The sequence below is a fragment of the Hyla sarda genome, chromosome 1 (assembly GCF_029499605.1).
Source record: "Hyla sarda isolate aHylSar1 chromosome 1, aHylSar1.hap1, whole genome shotgun sequence".
Lineage (NCBI taxonomy): Eukaryota > Metazoa > Chordata > Amphibia > Anura > Hylidae > Hyla > Hyla sarda.
Window position 1 is genome coordinate 321,270,298 of NC_079189.1, and position 24,513 is coordinate 321,294,810.

Genomic DNA, 24,513 nt, shown 5'->3' on the forward strand with positions numbered 1-24,513 from the left:
GTGTCAGTGTTACTGGCACAGGAAAGGGACAGCCAGCTATTCCAAAATGAATGCTCTGCATTCTACAAATTCTGTGCAAAAATAGAGGCAATAAGAATGTGGAGCTAGGCTACGGAATAAAAAAAAAAGCCTATTTTAGTTCAATTTTAGTCGCATTGGCCCTCACCTATCACTATTAGTAAACTTCTAAGGCGTAAGCAACACACGTGTCTACATTTCAAATGAATCTACATTGAACTCACTGAAGTTCAGTCGTAGAAAGCAGATGACTTGAAGTTGTATTGATTTCCATTGGCTGGGCTGCCATACTTTTGTTTGATGATCCTCTGATACAGAGCCACCCGATCAGTGGATCAATGGTTATGATATTAAATTACTACAGCTAAACAGAACTAAAATGGATAAACATATTCCGTAAGGCGAAATTTATGATCACGTTAATATTCAAAGACAGACATAACATACATCATGCTATTTCAGACTGTTCAGTCATGAGTAACAATGGTGTCTAGCATAGAAGCCTTTTTGGTGGTCATATTGTCTGCTCTATACAGGTGCTGAAAAGGAAACACTGTCACAGCACTAGGGAACAAAAGCTGCATTGTCATTCCCAGATCACCATTCACATTAAAAGTCACAAGTAAACGGCACAGGCTATAGCTGACGTGATTCAGATAGGAACTCTTCATTACAGCATAAAAACAATGGGGGAGATTTATCAAAACCTGTGCAAAGGAAAAGTTGCCCAGATGCCCATAGCAACCAATCAGCTCACTTCTTTCATTTTTAACAAGGCCTCTATAAAATGGAAGAAGCAATCTGATTGGTTGCTATGGGCACCTGGGCAACTTTTCCTTTGCACAGGTTTTGATAAATTTCTCCCAATAGTCCCACAGGTTGTTGACATGATATTTTTGTTTAACCTCAGTGAAACTACAACTTGAACCAGGCCCCCTTCCTTCTCTCCATCTTGCCTGGCCTGGCTGATACTCATAAACAGCTGGCTAGACATCAGGCACTATGGTCAGAGTTTGCATCATCTTCCGATTCCAGAGACCTTCATCTCTCAATCGCACCAGCCCTCACATAGACCCCTTCTATCATCCTATCACCGATGGTTGGTCCCGGCGCCTTGGGGTGACGTGTGTGCTCCATGAGGTAAGCACTCTCTCTTGTATGTGTACTGCTTTACTTTTCTTTTCCCTTTTCTCCCCCTCTTCCTCTCCTTTCTCCCTACATTCTTGTCTTTCCCTTCTCTTTTTTATCTTTTCTGTCTCACCCCTGTGTTCTCCCTTCCCCTCCCTTTGCTGACGAGGTCTCTCCTGAGATGCAATTAGCCTACTGTTTTGTTAATGACCTTGTCTTTACTTTTGTCATGTACGGAATAGACACCTGCGTTTGTGTTCATTCTGACCTTATCCCAGTACTAATGATACTGGTACATTTGTTAAAACCTTCAATAAAATCCTACTTTAAAAATAAAATTACAAAAATTGCCCAAGAAAGAACCTACAGATCTTGAAAGGCCATGTACTATAAACATAATTTTTAACTTGCGATTTCAAGCGATACAACCCACCATGCTTCATAGTTTAAAAAAAATAGAGAAATGCTACAGCAAAGGTGCTGACAAGCTACAAATGCACAAACTGACAGGTCTGAACTAACAAGCCATCGGTTACCTATGGTCACAAAATGGCAGTCAGTAGCAACGTGCCCCAGCATTTGTCCAACCTTACCAAAGCTGATGCTGGCACTGCTCGACATTTATATATATATATATATATATATATATATATATATATATATATAACGCAAAAGGCTAAAGTACTAAAGTACTGAATGTATGCAAATGCTTTTTGTTTGCCTGGAAATGATCTGACATTATTATTATTTATTTTTAGAGCACCCTTGGTTTTATGGTGCTATAGATATGATAAGGGGTTAAAATACACAAACACGTGCAATAGCTGAGATTTATCAAACTAGGTGCAGAGGAAAAGTTGCCCAGAGGAACCAATCAGATCACTTCTTTTATTTTTTAGAGGCCTTTTCAAAAAACTAAAGCAGCAATCTGATTGGTTGCTATGGGCAAATGATCAATTTTTCCTCTGCACAGGTTTTGATAAATATTTCCCAATGAGAGAGATCACAGAGACCAATGCATTAAAGTGTACCTGTCATCTACAAAAACCTTTTATATAATGTAGATAATACCATTATATGTATATTTCCAATATACATTGGTTAAAAATTGTGTATATTTTGGGGTGAAATAATGCTGTCCCTGCAGCTATTACCTGTGTGTCTCTATGATGACTCCAAAAAAGGAGGTGAGGTTAGGACAAGCAGGGCTCTGTGCAGACTCGTGGATTGTCAATCTTCCTGATGCGTGAGCCGGGAGCATGTTATAGAGCCTCAGTGCACACTGTCCTTGCTTCTTCTTACTGCACAGAGCCCTGCTTGTCCTCCCATACTCCCTGTATCTGGACTCTTCATAGAGACACACAGGCAATAGCTGCAGGGACAAAAATATGCACATTTTTTAACCAATGTATATTACAAATATACATATAATAGTATTATCTAAATGATATAAAAAGTTTTGTTGACGACAGGTACACTTTAAACATTTTGCTGGACTTCTGTAAATGGAGAGAATTATTGGAGCTCACATGGTATTTATATGTGGACATACGCATTGAATAGTCTGTTCAACACTTACGGTCTATTCACAAGGTAGAATTTCTGCTTGCGGAATTTCCGCCTCAAATTAGAGCCCATAGACTTCTATGGGATTCCACACTCCCATTAAAGTGGTACTCCGGTGAAAACCTTTTTTCTTTTAAATCAACTGGTGGCAGAAAGTTAAACATATTTGTAAATTACTTCTATTAAAAAATCTTAATCCTTCCAGTACTTATTAGCTGCTGAATGCTACAGAGGAAATTCCATTCTTTTTGGAACACTGATGACATCACAAGCACAGTGCTCTCTGCTGACATCTCTGTCCATTTTAGCAACCATGCATAGCAGATGTATGCTAAGGGCAGCATGGTGGCTCAGTGGTTAGCACTACTGCCTTGCAGGGCTGGGGACTTGGGTTCAAATCCCACTAAGGACAACAATAAATAAAGCGTTATTAATATAATAACATCAGCAGAGAGCATTCCAAAAAAGAAAAGAATTTCCTTTGTAGTATTCAGCAGCTAATAAGTACAGGAAGGATTAAGATTTTTTAATAGAAGTAATTTACAAATATGTTTAACTTTCTGCCACCAGTTAATTTAAAAGAAAAAAGGTTTTCACCGGAGTACCCCTTTAACACTTCTGAATTTCCGAAAATTGGTGCGGAAATTCTGCAAGCGTAATTTCAGAACGTTGAATAGGAGTGCAGAATCCCATAGAAGTCTATGGGTTTAATTTGAGGCAAAATTCTGCTAGCGGAAATTCTGCCGTGTTAATAGACCCTTACTTGTCAGCCAGTTGCTATCTCTCCAGATTTGCCTATACACAGGAAATGTTGCCTATGCAAAGTTAATCAATGAAACATATATAGATCAAAACAAGTAAAAGATCAGTAAAAGTATTTACAGACAGATTCTTTTTATCTAAAATGTAACTATGTAGCTAAAATCAATATTACCATTTAAAAAGACATTTTAGAGTAGGGGCTTTCAGGACGTGGGTCTAAAAATGACCACCACTCCCCAAAGCAGTCATAACAGGTTCCTCCACCCCATCTTCCACTGCTCAGGGCAGTAACACACCTTTAAAAGGACAACTGCAGCTTTATAAACACTTATCCCCTATCCAAAGGATAGGGGATAAGTGTCTGATCGCGGGTAGTCCGATCGATGGGACCCCTGCGATCTCTTGAATGGGTCCACGCATTAGCGCTCAGTGAGAGCGGCTAATGCGCGTTGCGACCTAGAGAGGTTGACTGTTATGCCCCCTCCCCATACAGTTCTATGGGAGAAGCGGGGAGGCACGAACGCTGCATCCCGCCTCTCCCATAGAACTACATGGAGGAGGAGTGTAGGCAGCAACGTCATCCTGCGGCCGGAACCCCTCCTGCACGGGAGAGCCGTGGCAGAGCCAGGGGCCCGTGCAGGAGATTGCGGGGGGGGGGGGGGGGGGGTCCCAGCATTCGGACCCCCCGCGATCAAACACTTATCCCCTAGGGGATAAATTTTTTCAGATGCAGAAAGCCTTTAAGGGGTACTCCAGTGGAAAAAAAACATTTTTATCAAATGGTGCCAGAAAGTTAAAAAGATTTGTAAATTACTTCAATAAAAAATCTTAACTCTTTCAGTACTTATCAGCTGCTGTATGCTCCACAGGAAGTTCTTTTCTTTTTGAATTTATTTTTTGTCTGACAACAGTGCTCATAGCAGGAGAAGTTTGCTATGGGTATTTTCTGCTCTGGACAGTTCCTGACATGGACAGAGGTGTCATCAGAAAACCCTGTGGTCAGACAGAAAATAAATTCAAAAAGAAAATAACTTCCTCTGGAACATACAGCAGCTGATAAGTAATAAAAAATCTGTTTATCTTTCTGGCACCAGTTGATTTAAAAAAAAATATATTATAATAATTCCACGGTGGTACCAATTTAACCCCTTCCCTCCTCAGGATGTATGTGTACATCCTGGGAAGGGGGGAGCAGCAATAAAGCGGAAATGTGACATCATCCCGCTCTGTACCACGTGTCCCCCGGCTGAAATCAACAGCTAATAGTCTGCAGTGGCGATCGCCGCTGCAAGGCTATTAACCCTTTAGATCCTGCGATCAAAGTTGATCGTGGGACCTAAAGCTGGAAACTTGGGGCAATCGCACGGTCCCGATCACCTTAACTGATGGACGGAGAAAGGGTCCTAACCTTCTTCTGTGCCGTCGGATCTGCTTTGTGTTGCTTTAGCCTGCTTTGGCAGGCTAGAGCAACAGACCACAGATAACACTGATCAACGCTGTATAATAGCATAGCATTGATCAGTGAAAAAAACAAAAAAAAAAAACACAGTAGTAGTAAATGTTCATAACCCCCTCCAAACCCCCTTCAAAGTTTGAATCACCCCCCTCCCTTTTTTCCTACTTTATAAATAAAAAAATTTGTAAAAAAAAAAAAAGTTAAATAAACATATGTGGGATCATCGCGTGCCTGAATGTCTGAATTAATAAAATATAGTGTTTATTAAACCGCACGGTAAATGTCCAGAATTGTACATTTTTGGTCACTTCATTTAGTAGAAAAAAAAATACATAAAAAGTGATCAAAACAACTAATAAAAGCAATAATGGCACCATTAAAAACTACAGATCATGGTGCAAAAATTGAACCCTCGTACAGCCCTATATGCGAAAAAAAAAAAAAAGTTATAGGGGTCAGAAGGGAACAATTACTACAAGCCTACTAATTCTCTTACAAAAAGTTATACTTTTTTTTTTTACTAGCAAAATAAAACAAAACCTATACAAATTGGGTATTGTAATCGTATGGACCTACAGAATGAAGATAATGTGTAATTTTTACTGAAAAGTACACTACGTAGAACCGCCACCCCCTAAAAGTTGCATAATTGCATTTTTTTCCAATTTTTCCCCACAAATTTTTTTTCTTTTTTACTTCACCATACATTTTGTGGCAAAATGAGTGATGTCATTACAAAGTACAATAAGTCCCGCAAACAAGCAGCCCTATAGATTAAAAACTGAGTTATGGATTTTAAAAGATGAGGAAAAAAAAAATCTCTGCGTCAGTAAGGGGTTAAGATAGATAACTATGCTCACATGGCCGAGCATTCTTATTTCAATCTTATGCACGCATGAGATTACTATTAAAAAGGAGGATTCCAACCAAAACAATCATTTTGTTGGGTAAAATTTTATACCAAATGATAATTTTAGCCAATTGAAGACAGACTGCCATCTGGAAAAATATATAGATCTTTCATCCATGAACAATCTTTTAGGAAAGATCTTAAGACATTCCCAGAAAGATCATTTATCCTTCTCCAGGTGTCGCTGATCATGTGTAAGCAGGTTAAACAACAGAATTGACTCAAATGTGTATAGCTTCCCCTGCAAAACAATTATTCATTGGTTTGTTCGATGGTTGTTTAAACATCAAACCTATTTCTAATGTGTATAGCCAACTTAGAGGGGAACTATAAAGTTGTTCCAGTGGCAGGATACATGTTTAAACTATCGCTCGCCAACTCTGTAGCCCATTGTTGAAGTTAACAGTCTACATAATTGCCAGAAGTCCCATGCAAGTACGGGACTTATTTAAAAACTGGAGCGAAGTCAAGAAAGCAACAGAAGCTGCAATCACCATCCAGGTGTTTATTGTATATCAGTCGTGCTAGCGACATTGAGAAGCACCGCCTATTGAGCGACGCCACCACTTATAGGCCTCTACCAGGGAATCCAACTAAAAAAAACTGTAGATCAGCTCAGGAGTTTTCTCCGTATAAATTGTGAAAAAGGCATCATTTCTAAAAAAAAAAAAAAAAAAACTGCTGAAAAACTCCTACCTGATGCTCCACGCCACCCTAGGTGGTATTATCTGCCTGAGGTGCACAAGTCGCAGAGCCGACCCCCAGGGTGTCCCATTGAGCGGGGATCGGCTCTGCGACCGAATACCTTCCGAAGTACCTAGAGTGGTTACTTAAACCACTTCTGCCTTCCACCCCTACGTACATTAAAGACACGGGAACTTTACTGACGGCACTCACTGACTTCCACTGGCATGAAAAATACCGACTCACGTCAGTGGACGTCGAGAGCCTGTACACCCGCATCCCCCACGATGCGGAGTACAGGCTGTCCGTGAGTTTTTGTCTGAAACAGACAAGACTGACCAGTTTGTGTCATTTGTCTGTGATGCTTTGTATTTCATCCTCACCCATAATGAATTCAAAGACAGCGAGGATTGGTACAGGCAGCATACCGGCACGGCCATGGGCACGCCTGTCTCCTGCACTTCTGCCAATTTATTCCTCGCAGTCTTTGAACGCAAGTATGTCTTTTCACCCTCGAACCCCTTCTGTATATTAAGACCTTTTTACATACTTGCTGTGTGGGATTCTACATAAGAGGACTTTCATAGGTTTGTCGACTACCTCAACCAGTCCAACAATGTAAACATGCTGTTCACCGCAGTGTTTGGGGGTCATGAGCTCGATTTTCTTGATGCTAAACTAAATTGCATTTTAAGAGCTCACACCCCCTACACGTGAAGAAGAGCATTCCTTATTCTCAATTTCTCCATCTTCGCAGGATCAATAGTGAAGACATGGTTTTAGAAAGTCAGGCCCAAGATCTTAAAAAACGCCTCTTGGCACGCCAGTATCCAGCAAACATCATTGATGCTTCCCTCCAACGGGTCAGACAGATGAACAGATCTGACCTCTTGAGGGGCAGATATAAATGTACTGAATCCCCTAAACGCTTCTGTTTCTCCCTTTAAAATTCCAATATGAACCAATGCGTGGCTAGTGCCATACAACGCCATTGGTTCATCCTGGAATCCGACCAAGACTTACATGACATTGCCCAGTACCCTCCCCTGATTACCTATAGAAAAAACGTTACTATGGGAGAAAAACATCTCCCAGCCAAGAATTGGTTAACCAATCCCCTTAAAAGGTAATTACCCCTGTAAAACTTGCCCTCACTGTAGGTATATGTCCACTGGGGATACCTTTATTTTGGGTGGATGGCACCATCGGGTTAAAGAATTTATTACTTGTAGGTCAACCTACATAGTTTATGCACTATTATGCCCCTGTGGTCGGTTGTATGTGGGCAAGACCATTAGGCAGCTCCAGGTGCGGTTCCGGGAGCATACCCGCTCCATTCGAACCGGACTTGGGGCTCCCAGGTTTATTGCCCACATGAATCAGGCACACAACGGAAATCATGATCATCTTAAATTTTTGGGCCTAGAGAGAATACGACCATTAACGAATGGAGGAGACAGGGGTAAACCCCTCCTCCAGCGAGAAGCCTGCTGGATTGTGCGCCTAAACGCCACCGGTAATGCTGGCCTGAATGACCGGAACGAGTTTGGTGCATTTTTATAATTTTCCAATTGCACTCACAATGTATTTTGTGTTGTTTTCGTTTGCATTATATTGTAATTATCATTGTTTACTATTTATAGTCGTTATGTTGTATGTTGTTGCCGGCGTTCCCGTCACGTGGCCGATCACATGACTAGAACGCTCACCAAGTTGCTAGGCGACTATCCGACGTCGCCCTTATGTATAGGAGAGCGGCGCCGGAAGTCGTCATTCTGGCTAGAGGAAGTGCGCTCAGACGCACGAAACAACTTGTTCCGGGCCCCCGGCCTCCACCCAGCTCCCCTGCCTGTACCACCGCTAGCATGACAGGTATGCATGGATGGTGAGTGCAGCTTCTGTTGCTTTTTTGACTTCCCTTCATGCTCTCAGCTTTGATTCGCCCCTCCGCTACAGGCTGTATGTGAGTCCCGTCCTGTGGGTGGCTACACGTTATAGAGACTGCCTAGTTCCGTATGTGCCGGCACTTTGTTCTTCTTCTGCTTAGCATTTTAAAACTGGGCTTCTAGCAGTTTTAACATGTATCAAGCCACAACAACAACAACTTTGGGTTTAAAGGGGTACTCAGGTGGAAAACCTTTCTTTTTAAATCAACTGATGCCACAAAGAAACAGAGGGAGTTCTTTTTGAATTTCCTTTCTGTCTGACCACAATGCCCTCTGCTGACACCTCTGTCCATGTCAGGAACTGTCCAGAGCAGTAGCAAAACCCCATAGAAAACCTATTCTGCTCTGGACATTTCTTAAAATGGACAGAGGTGTCAGCAGAGAGCACTGTGGTCGTGACCGAAAATAAATCCAAAAAGAAAATAATTTCCTCTGTACTATACAGCTGCTAATAAGTACTGGAAGGATTAAGAATTTTTAACAGAAGTAATTTACAAAACTGTTTAACTTTCTGGCACCAGTTGATTAAAAAAAAAAAAAGTTTTCCAACGGAGTACCCCTTTAATTCGCCCCCACTATACCCAATATACAAGGTTTTACTGCAGGTCAACCAGAGAAAAAAAATGTATAGCCTCTATTGCTAATATGGTAATCGCCGGCTTTGCACAATATAGGCGGGACCCAGCATACCAGCCATCTTCCCCTCTGCTCCAACATGCCCGCCCAGCTCGTGCTCACATGGGCAAAGGGGATCTCATGAATATGCATAAGGGGGTCAGGAATATCGAAGCAGAGGGGAAATATGTTTGTGATTTTTTTTTTTTTTTAAAGGCACATTTTCTGCCGTAAAAAAATAAATAAAATAAAAATAAATTGGTTGCAGCCGTCCTTAAAGTGTACCTGTCATTAACAAAAACTTTTTATATAATGTAGATAATATCATCATATGTATATTTGTAATATATATATATATATATATATATATATATATATATATGTTCACATTTTTTTTGGGGGGTGAAAAAATGCTGTCCCTGCAGCTATTGCCAGAACAAGCAGGGCCCTGTGCAGACTCCTGACTTGTCAATCATCCCGATGTGTGCGGCGGGAGAGTGTCAGAGCATCAGGGCACAGAGCCCTGCTTGTCCTCAGTGCACACAGAGCCCTGCTTGTCCACCCATACATCCTGTATTTGGTCTCCTCACAGACAGTCAGTAGCTGCAGGGACAAAAATATACAAATTTTTTAACCAATGTATATTTCAAATATACATATAATGATATTATCTACATCATATAAAAGGTTTTGGCCAGACCCAAGGTCCAAAATTTTGGACCATAAAAATGGTATTAATGGATGATTATTATTTTTTTTCAACACTTCTAGTGCCATACTTCATATAAATGCTATTTGCACCCATGTATAAATATAGTGAGGATTTTCTATTTAAAAGAGTACTGTATTGCAAATTTTTTTCTTCCCTGGTGCCTGGGCTGTAAAAAAAAAAAACTAACTGACTCACCTGCCGACGTTCCCCCGTTGCGCCGACATCGGTGTCCTGGTCCTCCTGGGCCTGTCTTCGTCCACTTAATGGGGGACAGAGAGTCATACTGTGCTCAGCTAATCACTGTCTGCAGCAATGTCCTGCCTCGGTCGGTGATAGGTTGAGCGCAGTGTCATGTAAGGAGCCTGGGCCCTGCCTTCTTCCTGCTGCCCAGGCTCCTTACATAACAGTCCGCTCAGCCTATCACCGGCTGAGGCAGGACATTGCTGCAGCCGGTGATTAGCTGAGTGCAGTATGACTCGCTGTCCACCAGGAAGCGGAAGAAGACCGGCACCAGAGGACTGGGACAACGATATTGGCGCAACGGGGGAACGTCGGCAGGTTTTTTCCTTTTTGCAGCCTGGGCACAGGGGAAGTATAAAAATTTGCACTACAGTCCTCCTTTTGCAGCCTATCTACTGATGATCACAACATGTGGAATGAACAACAAATATTGCTTCTAACACACACATGGTTTGAAGTGAATCACAATGTTGTCTTCTTACATGATAAGCATGGCATGAAAATAGCCAGGTAAGCAGAAGGATTATTGTGCCTGTGGCCTATGATACAATTTAATAAATACACTCTTTATTCTGCTGCTCACCCTCCACACCCTGTTCACATAATATGGTACGTGATTTGTACAAGTCATTCGGCATGCCATTTGTCTTAATATGATCATTTCCTACTTGTATTCAATTGTTTTAATAACTTCCTGTTTTGATATTGAATGGCATAAATACCTTGCTTTCAGTAAATTACATTTGAGTCAACAGTAGCACAATAAGTTAAATCCTCAAAGGAAGACAATTAGCATGAATTATTGAAGGCCATGCTGTCAATTCAGAGCGCTGAAGCGCTTCTCACTCAGTTTTATTACATATCACAGAATACTTCATAGTCGCCTGGAAGGCATATAGGTACCAGAATTGTTCCTGCCCATCAGACATGAATTAAAAAACTAAAAGTAAATATTTGGTTCTGTCTTTTAATTACTGAAGTTTTTGCAACTCATATTCTTTTCATTTATATGTATCAGGCCACAAAAACAAAAAGAACACCGTAATCTATGATGAACGCTGCACTCTGGCTTCATCATACATTACTGTGTTCTTTTTGTTTTTGTGGCTTCTGGCCACACAGCACACTTTTGAAATATGTTGTGAATACAACCTTAGGCTACTTTCACATGGTAGCATTTGAGTAAGTACTTTGTATCATTATTTTTAAACAAATTCTAGAAGAAGGTTGGGGTGGGGAATGTCTGGTCCATGGGCTCACAAAGTCATTCAGTCCGGCCCCCCAAGGTACTATAGGGGAGGGGAAACTGGGAAATTGCCTAGGGCCCCAACCCCCAAAGGGATGTGCTGCTAGTGCCACCTTATGAAACTTTTCACCCCCACACCTCCCATCCCCTCAGCTAACCCATGGCTGCAGTCTGACAATAGCTCCCTAATGTAATCGCGTCAAAAGACAGGACAAAAAGGAGAAAGGGGGGAGAATATATATCTGCAGACACGGGAGGCTCCTAGTATGACCTCTACTTCCTACATCAGCCTGTGGACCCTTTCTAGATGATGTAAAAAGTTTGTGTGTAAAGTGATTAATCTGCAAAGGTATGTGTGATTTGTTATTTATATGTAATACGTATAATACTATGTTTTATAGTTGTGATATTCTTAAATGTAATCTTTTAATACTGTATGTTGAGAGGTATTCTAGTGGTTAGGCAGCGCCTCTCTTTTGCTTATTAGGCTAATTGTAAAAGGGGTACTCCACTGCCCCAGCCTCTGGAACATTTTGTTCCGAATGCTGGGTGCAGTCAGCGAGTGTTGTGACATCAAGCACATGCCCCCCTAATGACATCACGCCATGCTCCCTCAATGCAAGTCTATGGGAGGGGGCGTGGTGGCTGCCACGCTCCCTCCCATAGACTTGCATTGAGGGGGCGTGGCGTGACATTACTTGGGGGCGTGTCCATGATGCCACGCCCCCAGTCACCCAGGGTTCAGAACAAAATGTTTTGGATGCTGAGGCAGTGGAATACCCCTTTAAGTTGATCATTTTTATGACCCACAAACAGTTTTATTAATATCCAAATGGTTGCAACACAGCTGTATTTTTGCATCTGTATATAAGGCCATGCACTGCCGTGGGTCCAAGAACACAAATGGAAAGCATCATAGATGAATGGTCAAATTCAGGACTTAAACAATAAAACTGAATTTTAGCATTGCATGCCTCAAGAGAACCAAACTTTGCTGGTGATAAAAGCTTGGTTCACACAAACCAGACTGTTCAGGTCTTGTAGATGTAATAGGAATCACAAAATATGGCCCTAGTCTCTTCATATCTATTTCCCTCCCGGTTTATCTGGCATACTATCAGAATATTAGGCAGTCAAGAACAACTACTTTTTACTGAACCAGATAAAACAGGCAAGTGCTGGATACGTAGGTTTACAGGTCATCAGACCTGCATGCATGCACACTGCTTATTATGATGGTAATTGTTCAGCACAAAAATAATAATGACTACGCTGAGAAATTTACATTTGACACTGTTTGCTGAGTCACACAGATCTGATATTCACACTGTTGTGCAGAATCAGCGTGGTCATAAGGCATGAACTGCATTAGGCAGTCAGCTCTTACCTTGTGGAGTCATGCCTCATACTTTAACAGGGCGGGCCACCTGACTGTGCCAGCAGTGGTGCAATACACAGGAAATTCCTGACCTTTCTATATAATGTTTTATTGCCTCTTCACAGTAAGTTCCCATCCAGAAGATCCAAAACAAATACCGTTCATCTGAATAAGAGGAAGCTGTTTATCGCAAACATCTTAGGCATGTAACAAAACTGTGCTATGCTCCCTGGGGGAAAATTGTGTGACAAGTAGTGCTGGTCGGAGGAGTATGATGTAAGCGCTTTTCCCTGTCATTACTTTTATGGGGTATTAAATGCAATGACATGTACCATTATTAAAGCCTATTAGGTTTCAAAAGTGTGTCATGGAGATTGGAGAACCCAATCTCTGCTTATCCAGTGTAGAATTCCATCAAAGCTGAAGAATACGTAAACATATATACGTGCCCAACAGATTGGCTGTTCTCTCCCTCTCTCTCACCAAAAAAAACACAACACAGGCCCCTAAAAAACTAAAAGCATCTTGAAGAAATTACCATTTGTGGTCACTGCAAGTTCTAGAAGTCTATTTATTTCAGAAGTGTGAAGATATTGAAAGAAAGGGGCAAACCTGAATGGTTACAAAGTACCTTATTTGGGGCTGGCCTTATGGGTGCTCAAACTTGGCATCGCCTAGAAATACTGAAGGGGCAGTCTTTGTTATATCACACTATACAGCAGTGTTATTAGGCTACTTTATGTCAATGTTACTGTACACTCCATCATTATATTATTCAATACTACAAAAGGGGGCATCAATTGAAGGTACCCATCAACCTAAAGCCAGTCTGACTTTACGATGCTAACATTTTAATCATAATAACAGGTACATACTGTGTCTGATGCCACATTAAAAGGGGTACTCTGCTGGCAAATATATATTTTTTAAATCAACTGGTGCCAGAAAATCAATTGGTGCCATAAAGTTAAACAGATTTGTATATTACTTTTATAAAAATCTTAATCCTTCCAGTCCTTATCAGCGGCTATAAGCTCCTTTCACGCCAGTGATCAGCATAGGAGATCAGTGTGTGCAGTGTTAAATATATAAATATATGTGGTATCGCCGCGTGCGTAAATGTCCGAACTATAAAAATATATCATTAATTAAACCGCACGGTCAATGGCGTATGCGCAAAAAAGTCAAAAAAAGCGCATTTTTGGTCACTTTTTATACCATTAAAAAATGAATAAAAAGTGATCAAAAAGTCAGATCAAAACAAAAATCACACCGATAAAAACTTCAGATCACGGCGCAAAAAATGAGTCATCATAACGCCCTGTACGTGGAAAAATAAAAAAGTTATAGGGGTCAGAAGATGACATTTTTAAATGTATAAATTTTCCTGCATGTAGTTATGATTTTTTCCAGAAGTACGACAAAATCAAACCTATATAAGTAGGGTATCATTTTAACCGTATGGACCTACAGAATAATGATAAGGTGTAATTTTTACCGAAATATGCACTGCGTAGAAACGGAAGCCCCCAAAAGTTACAAAATGGTGTTTTTTTCTTCGATTTTGTCGCACAATGATTTTTTTTTTCCGTTTCGCCGTGCATTTTTGGGTAAAATGACTAATGTAACTGCAAAGTAGAATTGGCGACGCAAAAAATAAGCCATAATATGGATTTTTAGATGGAAAATTTAAAGGGTTATGATTTTTAAGAGGTAAGGAGGAAAAAACGAAAGTGCAAAAACTGAAAAACCCTGAGTCCTTAAGGGGTTAATCAAAACGGTCAGCAGTTTAGAGCAATCACAACAGCCATTAGTCTTATACAGAGGTCAGGGAAGGAAGTGTAATGTGTTCTGCAACTTGCATTACCAAGAAAAATGTTGTCTGACGTCCAAACTGCCACCAATGCAAGTGTCCGAAAGCATGCTCTTCTGGCTGAGTGCACTCTTATTGAGCTGAGTTAACTCCTTTTTTTCAGATATTGCATCCAATCTGGAGCTGTCAATCATAGCAGCAAGTAAGGCACCTAACAAGAAGAGCCTGCCCCCTTGGGCATAATTGGTTTCAGGCAGAAGTTGCATGACCTAAGCACCAGGCATTATTACAAAATATTCCTAATGGCTCAGCACTGCTCCCTTTAAAAAAATGTTACAGTATTTTTAAGTGGCTAATGTGCACTAAACAGCAGACAAAAAGACACTGCAGGGAAAGGGGAATGCGACTATTGGTCCAGGACATCCCTCTAATAAATGACATTATAAAGCAATGCAGAATGTAAACAGTTCATGGCTCCTTACGATTTCCTACAGTTTTCCATTGACTGCTCCATGACTAATAGTACTTTTACGTCACACCACAAAGATGTTTAGTAGATTAGAATTATGTTTCCTGGGTAATATTAGTCTACTGTATTACAAAGGAATTAAACACTGGCATGTATTGTTTTTCCTAGACCACCAATGCACAGAGTGTCTGTTATGACAATTCAAGAAGAGTACCTTCTTAGAAATATCGCTAGATCTATGCATTTGCTCAACAATAAACATACACAGATAGCTGGAACGAGGGAAATAGTCTCATCCTCTCAATACACTCTTTGAAAGATGGCTCTGCTGTCTATCTTTTTTCATGAAAACAGTAAAGCTAGGTTCACAAGTGCAGAAGTGTTGTGGAATTCTGCAACGTATTGTGTCAGATAGAAAACTAAACTATTCTACAAAAAGAAAGAATGGAAACATTTCCTTAAAACACTCCCTCTTCTCTTTAGGAACCATTCCAATTTATGAGGCAAAAAAACAACAATAGTCTCCATTGAATTAGGCCTTATATCAACATATGAGACGAAATCTCCCCTCCTGAAGAACTCCCATATTCACAATGAGTGGCACTGTGGCTTCAGCTCTGATGAGACAACCCGTATCATGTACATCCAACAAAACTGCATAAAAATAAAAGATTACAAAGCATGAGTGAGCTTTCACATTTATTTTTTTATTGTTATGATTTTCTTAAAATATATCAAGTGTCCCTCCCTGGTTTGCACAGTCCATTTAAAGGTTAAAAGAAAAAAAGACTTGGAAATAGAATACTGTACAAACAAAATAAAACCTGGATACAAAGGGTTAGAAATGCAATGTGGCATGTAAGTGGTGTATTCACAACTCTTCTATGTGTACATATTTCCTGGGAGAAACAAGCTGCCAAGTTGGTCTTTATGCAGCACATAACAGCCAAAGGATCTGTCTGTCAGTTTGTTCAGACCAAGGACAAAACACAATCTGGAAGGTCTGAATTAGACTGGAACGTTAATTTATAGCAATCCACAGTGACAGAACCTGCTGCTTACCCTGAAATGGATGGCCTTATGATAAGCTTAAATCCACAATACGGCCTTGAAAATTGACATCTCATTTTCTCCTACAACTGTTCCAGTTTTAATTATGCAATTATTACTGTGGGAAGTAGTGATGGCAAGGAGAACACTAACTCACTATTCAGCTTTAGAATGGATCACTGGTTTTCTGAAAGACTGACAAGGAGATTTATCAAGCTCCGTAGTATTTTATTTTTTTAGCATAAAAAAGTTGCACGTACGACTTTTCTATACATGCTGCGACTTTTTGATTATGCCGAAGCACATTTCTGAAATCTGCTCACGTAGTATTTCATTTATTTTTTTATTTTTTACTTTGCAGTGGTCATGTATTTATCAAATGCGATAGTCGCTATTTATGAAGAAAAAAGTTGCATCTCCATTTAAAAGTCGGATATGTATTCCAGGTAGAGAGGAGCGAACTTACAGTAAATTCGATTCGTCCCGAACTTCTTGGCTCCGCAGTTGATGACTTATCCTGCATAAATTAGTTCAGCTTGCCGGTGCTCCGGTGGGCTGGAAAAGATGGATACAGTCCTAGGAAAGAGTCTCCTAGGACTGTATCCACCTTTTCCAGCCCATGGGAGCACCTGAAAGCTGAGCTAATTTATGTAGGAAAAGTTATCAACTGCCGAGTCGAGAAGTTTGTGACGAATCGAATTTACTGTAAGTTCGCTCATCTCTAATTCCAGGTCCAACCTGGCTTACAGAAAGTGCACATGTCTGCAGAAAAGGACATTAACACCCACTTTAACTGTTCTTGTTCTGCATCATGCAACAAAGCTACTACATTAATGTTAATGTTAATTATAGAAAAAATTTATTATATATATATATATATATATATATATATATATATATATATATAAAACATTTTTTCTATAATTAACATTAACATTAATGTAGTAGCTTTGTTGCATGATGCAGAACAAGAACAGTTAAAGTGGGTGTTAATGTCCTTTTCTGCTATCTTTCTCTTTTCTTGTGTGTACAATTCAGGGGGTAATGGCACCCTGTTTAGCTGTGCACCCCTCCCCCTTTCTCACAGGTGGAGTTTTAAATGGATCCAGCATGTCACCCAGTCAGAGGCTGTATGCCCAGCAGAGGTGAGTGGATAGTTGAGTGTTAGGCTCAGAATTTGTGCTAGGTTCCCATCCTAAATGAGGCCACCTCCCCGTGGTGGATGGGGGACACGTTTTGATCAAAAAGTGCGCTAAGAGCCTCAATTTTTTTGACCAATGTGTGCTGCTGCAATCCTCTTTTTTTGTATACTCTGATGCCATGGCAGTGTGCACCCGTGTATTAGGCTGTTGTGCCGGCTATCTTTCTTTTTTCTTGTGTGTACAATTCAGGGGGTAATGGCACCCTGTTTAGCTGTGCACCCCTCCCCCTTTCTCACAGGTGGAGTTTTAAATGGATCCAGCATGTCACCCAGTCAGAGGCTATATGCCCAGCAGAGGTGAGTGGATAGTTGAGTGTTAGGCTCAGAATTTGTGCTAGGTTCCCATCCTAAATGAGGCCACCTCCCCGTGGTGGATGGGGGACACGTTTTGATCAAAAAGTGCGCTAAGAGCCTCAATTGTTTGACCAATGTGTGCTGCTGCAATCCTCTTTTTTGTATAATATATATATATATATTTGCTGGTGAACATCTGTAATTTACACTACTGCTTTTAAACACAAATAACCAATACCCAAAATGCTCTTAATTAACGCAAGCCTATAAAAGTTGGCTGAATCTCCAACTAAAAAGCTACATGCAAATGATACGATAGATAGCTCAAATATGGATAATCCTTTTTGGCTTTGCGCAATATTTCAGGCCAGTCTGCCATGTTGATGGTCAATTCAAACTATGTGACGTATGACTGATCAGTGACATTTTGGCAAATGCTAATCTTGTGTAAATAGCCAGCTTTGTAGACATGCACATTCGAACAGTCTTACTTTGCTCGTGCTTAAAGGGGAACTCCGGAACTTAAAAATGTATTTTCTTTAGCTGCATTGTCAGCCTAAGTAATTCACTAATTTACCTCTGTTAAAGGGGTTCTCCGGTGCTTAGACATCTTATCCCCTATCCAAAGGATAGGGGATAAGAAGCCTGATCGCGGGAGTCCCGCCGCTGGGGACCCCCGGGATCTTGCACGCGGCACTCCATTTGTAATCAGTCTCCGGAGCATGTTCGCTCCGGGACTGATTACCGGCGACTACAGGGCGGGCGGCGTGTGACGTCACGCCCCCGCCCCAGTGTGATGTCACGCTCAGCCCCTCAATGCAAGCCTACAGGAGGGGGCATGATAGCTGTCACACCCCCTCCCGTAGGCTTGCATTGAGGGGCGGAGCGTGACATCACACGGGGGCATGACGTCACACGCCGCCTGCCCTGTAGTCGCCGGTAATCAGTCCCGGAGCTAACACGCTCCGGGGACTGATTACAAACGGGGTGCCGCGTGCAAGATCACGGGGGTCCCCAGCGGCGGGACTCCCGCGATCAGGCATCTTATCCCCTATCCTTTGGATAGGGGATAAGATGTCTAAGCACCGGAGTACCCCTTTAAAAATATCCCATGCTTGTGTGTGTTTCGCTTACCTCTATTCCCTGGCAGATGTTCTGTAGTAGTGTTTATTCGGGATTACAGTCATCCACCACTGTTCGTGTGTCGGTGCCATATTGTGGTCAAATAGTCAGTGCTGACGTTCGTAAATGGGCGCAGCTGAGTCTTTTTCCCCTGCCCCCGTTGTGGGCATGTTATCCTCCCACAATATAAATATGCATATTCTCTAATTAGTATTGTTCCCCGATTGGCTGCAGCACTCGGGAACAACGCACGTTAAGAGGCTGAGAGAAGGGAGAGTAGGGAGACCACCGGAGTACCCCTTTAAGTGAAAAACCCACCAAGCTGGGAGGTTTATCATTCATTCACACTATGGGATAACATGTAAATAAGGCTAGACCAATATAAACTAAAAATATATTAGAAAACAAGATTAAGGCATGTTAACATGAACCAGTAACAAGGACTGCAACAATATACAACCAAGAAAATTACACCACTGCAAAAGTTATCGACCAAATAGGATCTCTATATTTCTTCTCACCAGTCATCAGTCTTTGAGCCTCATAAGGTTCCATGTAGCCGTTGTTCTCCGTTATTACCCCTTTGTTCTTCTGTTCATTCTTGGCATCGAAGGGATCAGAGTAGTCATCAGCGATTACAACCTGGAAAAAGAGGTGAGAAAAATGACACCTATTATATGCTGTCTCCCATCTCTCCTCTTTGAACGGAGGAAAGAAGTGATTAGGGAGGAAATGTACAGACACACTGATACCTTCATAAGCTATCTCATAAATGGACTACAGCCAAAAACTAAAATGATATGGTCTGCACTGGATGAAATTGAATAAACTACTGGCAGAACGCAAAAAGGAAATTATCACAGTTATTAAAATACAAGGTGAAACAAAGGATTCAGCTGGGGAAAATATCTCGTGATCTTGTGGGCTTACCATGGGTGGCTCTATAGCCATGTCGTTACAAAAATCTATCAACACAGCAACCATAAAGGATCATTCACAGGATTCTCACATTTATGTGGAATTTAGAAAAGGAAGAGGTAAAAGAAATCCTATCCTTTGTCCCGGTCTTTACATCAACCATAAGGCCTTATACATATAACGGAGACGAAATGCTGCTAGTGACACAAGAATAACAATGACTTGTCTGACAAGTTCCACAAACTGTATTATTGTGGAATCACTTTCAATAGACAACTCTAGAAAATAGGCTAAGGACAATTTCCAGAAGAAAAAAAAAATTACATTGCTCTAGGACACATTTAAATTCAAAATTGTAAAAACACACACAAACACTTTGAAAAGTGCCCAAAAATACCCTTCCCTAAAGTGGTAATTTTTCGAGGCAGTGAGTGGAGAAAGATAAATTAAGAAAAGACAAAGGCTTTATAAGATGTCTATTCACTGTCCACAATATAAGTGTGCGTTCACACTGAGTAAATCACAAGGAATTTACTGGAGTAATTCCTCGTGAATTCGCCACTGAAAAAAATTGAGCATCTCATCTGGCCATAGACTATAATGTATTTTGCGCTTTTCAATTCACACTGCGCAAATTCCGCTCACGGAATTCCTCTCTGCTTGAAGAAAGAGCATGTTCATTTTTCAAGCGGAATCCGTGAGCAAAATCCCACTGAAGTCAATAGAAAAAAAAATTCCGCCCGACACCGAATTCATGCATAATTCGGGAAATTCTAATTGGCGGTTGAAGTCCAGCAAAAAAAAAAAAAAAAAAAAAAAAAAAAAAAAAAAAAGTTTCCTCCTATATTTTCTGTGCAGAATTCCGTGTGAATTCGGTGCAAATTTTGTGCGGAAAAAAAATTACGCGGCAGAATTTTACGCAAAAATTCCTCTACAATTCCTCAGTATGAGTGATCTTTTCCAACAAGACAAATATTCATCATGTTCAGCAGACAATACCCGCCTAAACATTAGAGGTAAGAATTCAAGGAAGTCGTTGCATCCAACACTTCAATGTATAAATCATCACAAAAACCAGATGGGACTTAAAGTTCTCTTTCTACCAATGTTTCCTGAAGGCATCTTGTATGACCTTCACTTTCTCACCACTCTCCTCACATGTCATCTGCACTACTGGTGACTCGGGAAACATTCATTTGCCAAACTAACTTGCCCAAAACTACAAGATCAGATGATCCTTTAAAGGGGTAATTCCATCCACCCACAGGATAGGCCAATCAATGTCTGAAAGATAAGGGTCCAAGGTCTGAGACCCTCAGCTTTCTCCAAAACAGAGGTCCCCCAACCCCATACCACTTAGTGAGGTTGTTGTCACATTCCGGCAGAAAATGAATGGTGAGATGGTAACTTCATGTCCAATAGCTATGCCAAAAAGGTTTCAGGTGAACATACTCCAACCAATGCTGCAGCATCATTCGCTTGAATGGGGTTAAGTTGCAACACAGCTAGTGGACAAGGGGGGCACTGTTTTTGGGAAATATGTGGAGCCATTTTTGTAATCGCATACAACTATCTCAAAAGAAATCAGCCACCAGGTTAACGCCGCTGTATCTGAGGAAAGAATGTAGTAGTGACAGTCACTGATTTAGGCACTGTGTAAGTAAAAGTCACCTAGTTAAGACTATGTTTTACTTGGGGCCTTATTACGTGGAGCGATATAGCTTTCCATTCTCAAAACACATGTATGTGTGGCCGAACGAATACAGGGGAGAAAAGATCAGGCATTCAAAATTAACATTATGATCCTTCCTTTCCCCAAAATATCAGTCGAGGGGGTAGTCAGGAGGCCCCCATATACATTGAATAGGTGGCCTGTCAGGGTACAGCTGACACACATCTAATGTTCGCTTTACTGACAGAGTGCTGGAATCGGGGTCTGTCACTACTTTATGCTGACAGTGGGAACAAATCATTCTTTAGTGAGTTATTTGTCAGCTTCGGACTCTGGATATTTCTCATTGTAGAGAATAATAGAGCAGGCATAAACAACCTTCGGCACTGCAGATGTTTTGAACTACATCTCCCATGATGCTTTTGCCGCATTTTAGCTGTAAGAGCATCATGGGAGATGTAGTACAAAACATCTGCAGTGCCGAAGGTCGCCTATGCCTGTAATTGAGAATAATACTATATTGGGCTTCAATAAAAAAAATTTAAAATTAAAAAATATCCAAATATGGTGAAAAAATTCTTACGTTTCCCATTTACAGCACAGGGCATTTTATTAGGTGCTAAAGGGTCCTTGTCTGCTAATATTAACCTAACAAAAATAAACAGTCCTCAACAGTAAAGCATGTAACCTCAATATATTTTATTTTAATAAAAAAAATAAAAAAAACATTAAAACTGCAATACTGGATTAGATTTTAATAACCTACGAGAAATATAAGGCTCATGGCAACCTCAGCAAAAGAATATATAGCATTTGCTGCAGTATTTTACTGGCACCAGCATCTGTTAACGCGCAGAGCCTCTTAAAGCTAATAATACAGGTATTATTACATCTGGTGAGCACAAAGCGTGTTAGCGCTCTGAACACCACATAGCCTCTGGCTTCATTTACAGCAGTGTCGGCAGAAGTTGCCCAATAATCCTAATACTGCGAATTATGTGCACTCCACAAAGAGAATTATACAGCTAAGAGCTCATACATATGGATAGAATACGGCTTTGTACAGCAGAATCTGACCAGGCCATTATGGGGCACTGGGTGACCTAGAGCAGGGAGCTCCAAACTGTGGACTTCCAAACGTTGCATAACTACAACTCCCAGAATGCCCGGACAGCCAACGGCTGTCCGGGCATTCTGGGAGTTGTAGTTTTGCAGCATCTGGAGATCCACAGTTTGGAGCTCCCTGACCTAGAGGAACCCTGTTTAAGGAAACCAGAGGTTGGCCAAGGTTTTATTTGCCAATCTATATCACATCAAAATTCACAGCGAAAACAGAAAAAAAAATTGTGGGGCAAAATTGAAAAATAAATATTGTAATATTTGGGGGCTTCAGATTCTATGCAGTGCACTGTTCGGTAAAAACGACACCTTACCTTTATTCTGTAGGTCCATACGGTTACAAGGATACCTAATTTATATAGGTTTTATTTTACAACTTTAAAAAAATTATAACTACATGCACCAAAATTAGTATGTGTAAAATTCTCATCTTGACCCCTATAACTTTTTTTTTTCCATATACGGGGCGATATGAGGCTCACTGTTTGCGCCGTGATCTGAAGTTTTTAGCAGTACCATTTTTGTTTTGATGGGACTTTTTGATCGCGTTTTATACATTTTTAGGTTATACAAGTTGACGAAAAATACGCAATTTTGAAATTTAGAATTTTTTCACGTGTACGCCACGATTAACCATGCGGTTTAATTATTATATTTTTTTAGTTCAGACATTTACGCATGCAGCAATACCACATATGTTGACCGCGCTTCACATATCGGGAGCTGACGAAGGCCATAAATATACATCCTGCGTCATTAAGGGGTTTAAAATAAAAAAGACTTTTGCACAGAGTTGCAGTCCCACCATGTGGGTAAAACATTTTTTGGGTGTGCCCATTCAACACTCTTTCCTGTATTAAACTGGAGAATACATAAATGAAGTTTACTACACAGAACAGTTGATTCAAATAGGAAACAATAAAAAAATGAAAACACGACATGGTATTTGTGCCGCTGTGATATGCACATCAAAACTGCTGCAGTTCTTGTACATAGCAGAGGTACCCTTGAGTGTTCTCCATTACCAAGAAATCATGTGGGAGAAATTGTAAGATGCATGGAAAAACATTGAAAAAACTAGTGGCTTACAGTTTACCCTTCTTAAAGACGTCTCCGTAAAGGCATAAAACCCCATCCACTTACCAAAGTTACCCGACATTAGAACTGTAAACATCAAAGTGTGGCGCGCTATAGCCTTATTTGCACATAAGAGCTACTCTATTGCACTTAGCACCATTACTTTGTCACCTTTTGTGCTCCTTTATATTGTGTTATTTCAGTGTGCACAGAGTCCATAGAAGAAATGTGTGGGCTTCTATTTACTCTGGTTGACTATTAGCTTGTATCTCTTCAGTTTGTTGAAAAGGACTTGGTGAGATTTTTATTAGCTGAGCAAAGACACTAAAACCAAGTAAACAGGGCTGGGGGATAGTTCCTGAGGTTGGCTTAGTTTACTAACCCCGGAATGTCATGTAAATGTTTATTTCCGCCACAAAGATACACACTGTTTTGCCTGAATGGGAAACTGTACCAACTGTTTATTGTCTGCACAAGCACTACGAAAGAAGACAACAATATAAAAAAGCAAATAATAGCGATAGACAACTGTAGTGTCAGATTTGGCCACAGAAAAGGCAGGTCACTGAGAAACTTTTGTATTTGTATATTTTTTTTACAAAAGGTCAGTGATTTTTTTTTGCTCATTGTAACCACCAAGTTTCAGGCTGTAATATCATTCCTTCAGACTCCCCTGGATCTAGAGGTTGTACATGTGGCTGTGGATGGGATGCTGCTGTCTTCACTAGCTTTATGTACAGATCAATTCCAGGACCCATTTCTCCTTCTACAGCCTATGAACGTGTTTGCCAAAAATATGAAATGCTCCCTATCCACAGAATAGCTAATAATAGCCTGATCATGGTAAGTCAGACTGTTGGGACCCCCCCCCCCCCCCCCCCACAACCTCCAGAACAGGGAAACAAGTTTTTATAATGGAGTGGCGGTTGTATGTGATGCAACTCCATTTATACAGTTCGCTATCTTCACTGGCTGCCATAAAGAAGAAATGTAGAGGCGGTGTGCACACGCAACCGATGCTCTTTTCTTAGGTTAGACTCTGTTCATATCTATGGAGAAGTGGGTCTTAGCAGTAGGGCCCCCCCGATCAGATAGTTATCCCTATCCTCAAGATAGG

General features: G+C 40.8%; 1 protein-coding gene and 1 long non-coding RNA gene across 2 annotated transcripts in view; one reads left to right on the forward strand and one right to left on the reverse strand.

Moving 5' to 3' along the window:
- Positions 1–24,513, reverse strand: part of SHB (SH2 domain containing adaptor protein B) — a 179,548-nt gene that overhangs the window by 92,250 nt on the left and 62,785 nt on the right. The window contains exon 2 of the mRNA XM_056519164.1: positions 19,132–19,252. Coding sequence (XP_056375139.1) covers positions 19,132–19,252 — 121 coding nt within the window. The remainder of the gene's footprint in view (positions 1–19,131; positions 19,253–24,513) is intronic.
- LOC130273028 (uncharacterized) lies at positions 936–15,244 on the forward strand. Its single transcript, XR_008843845.1, has 3 exons — positions 936–1,158; positions 12,787–12,937; positions 14,638–15,244. It is a non-coding gene; the product is annotated as an uncharacterized LOC130273028 (long non-coding RNA).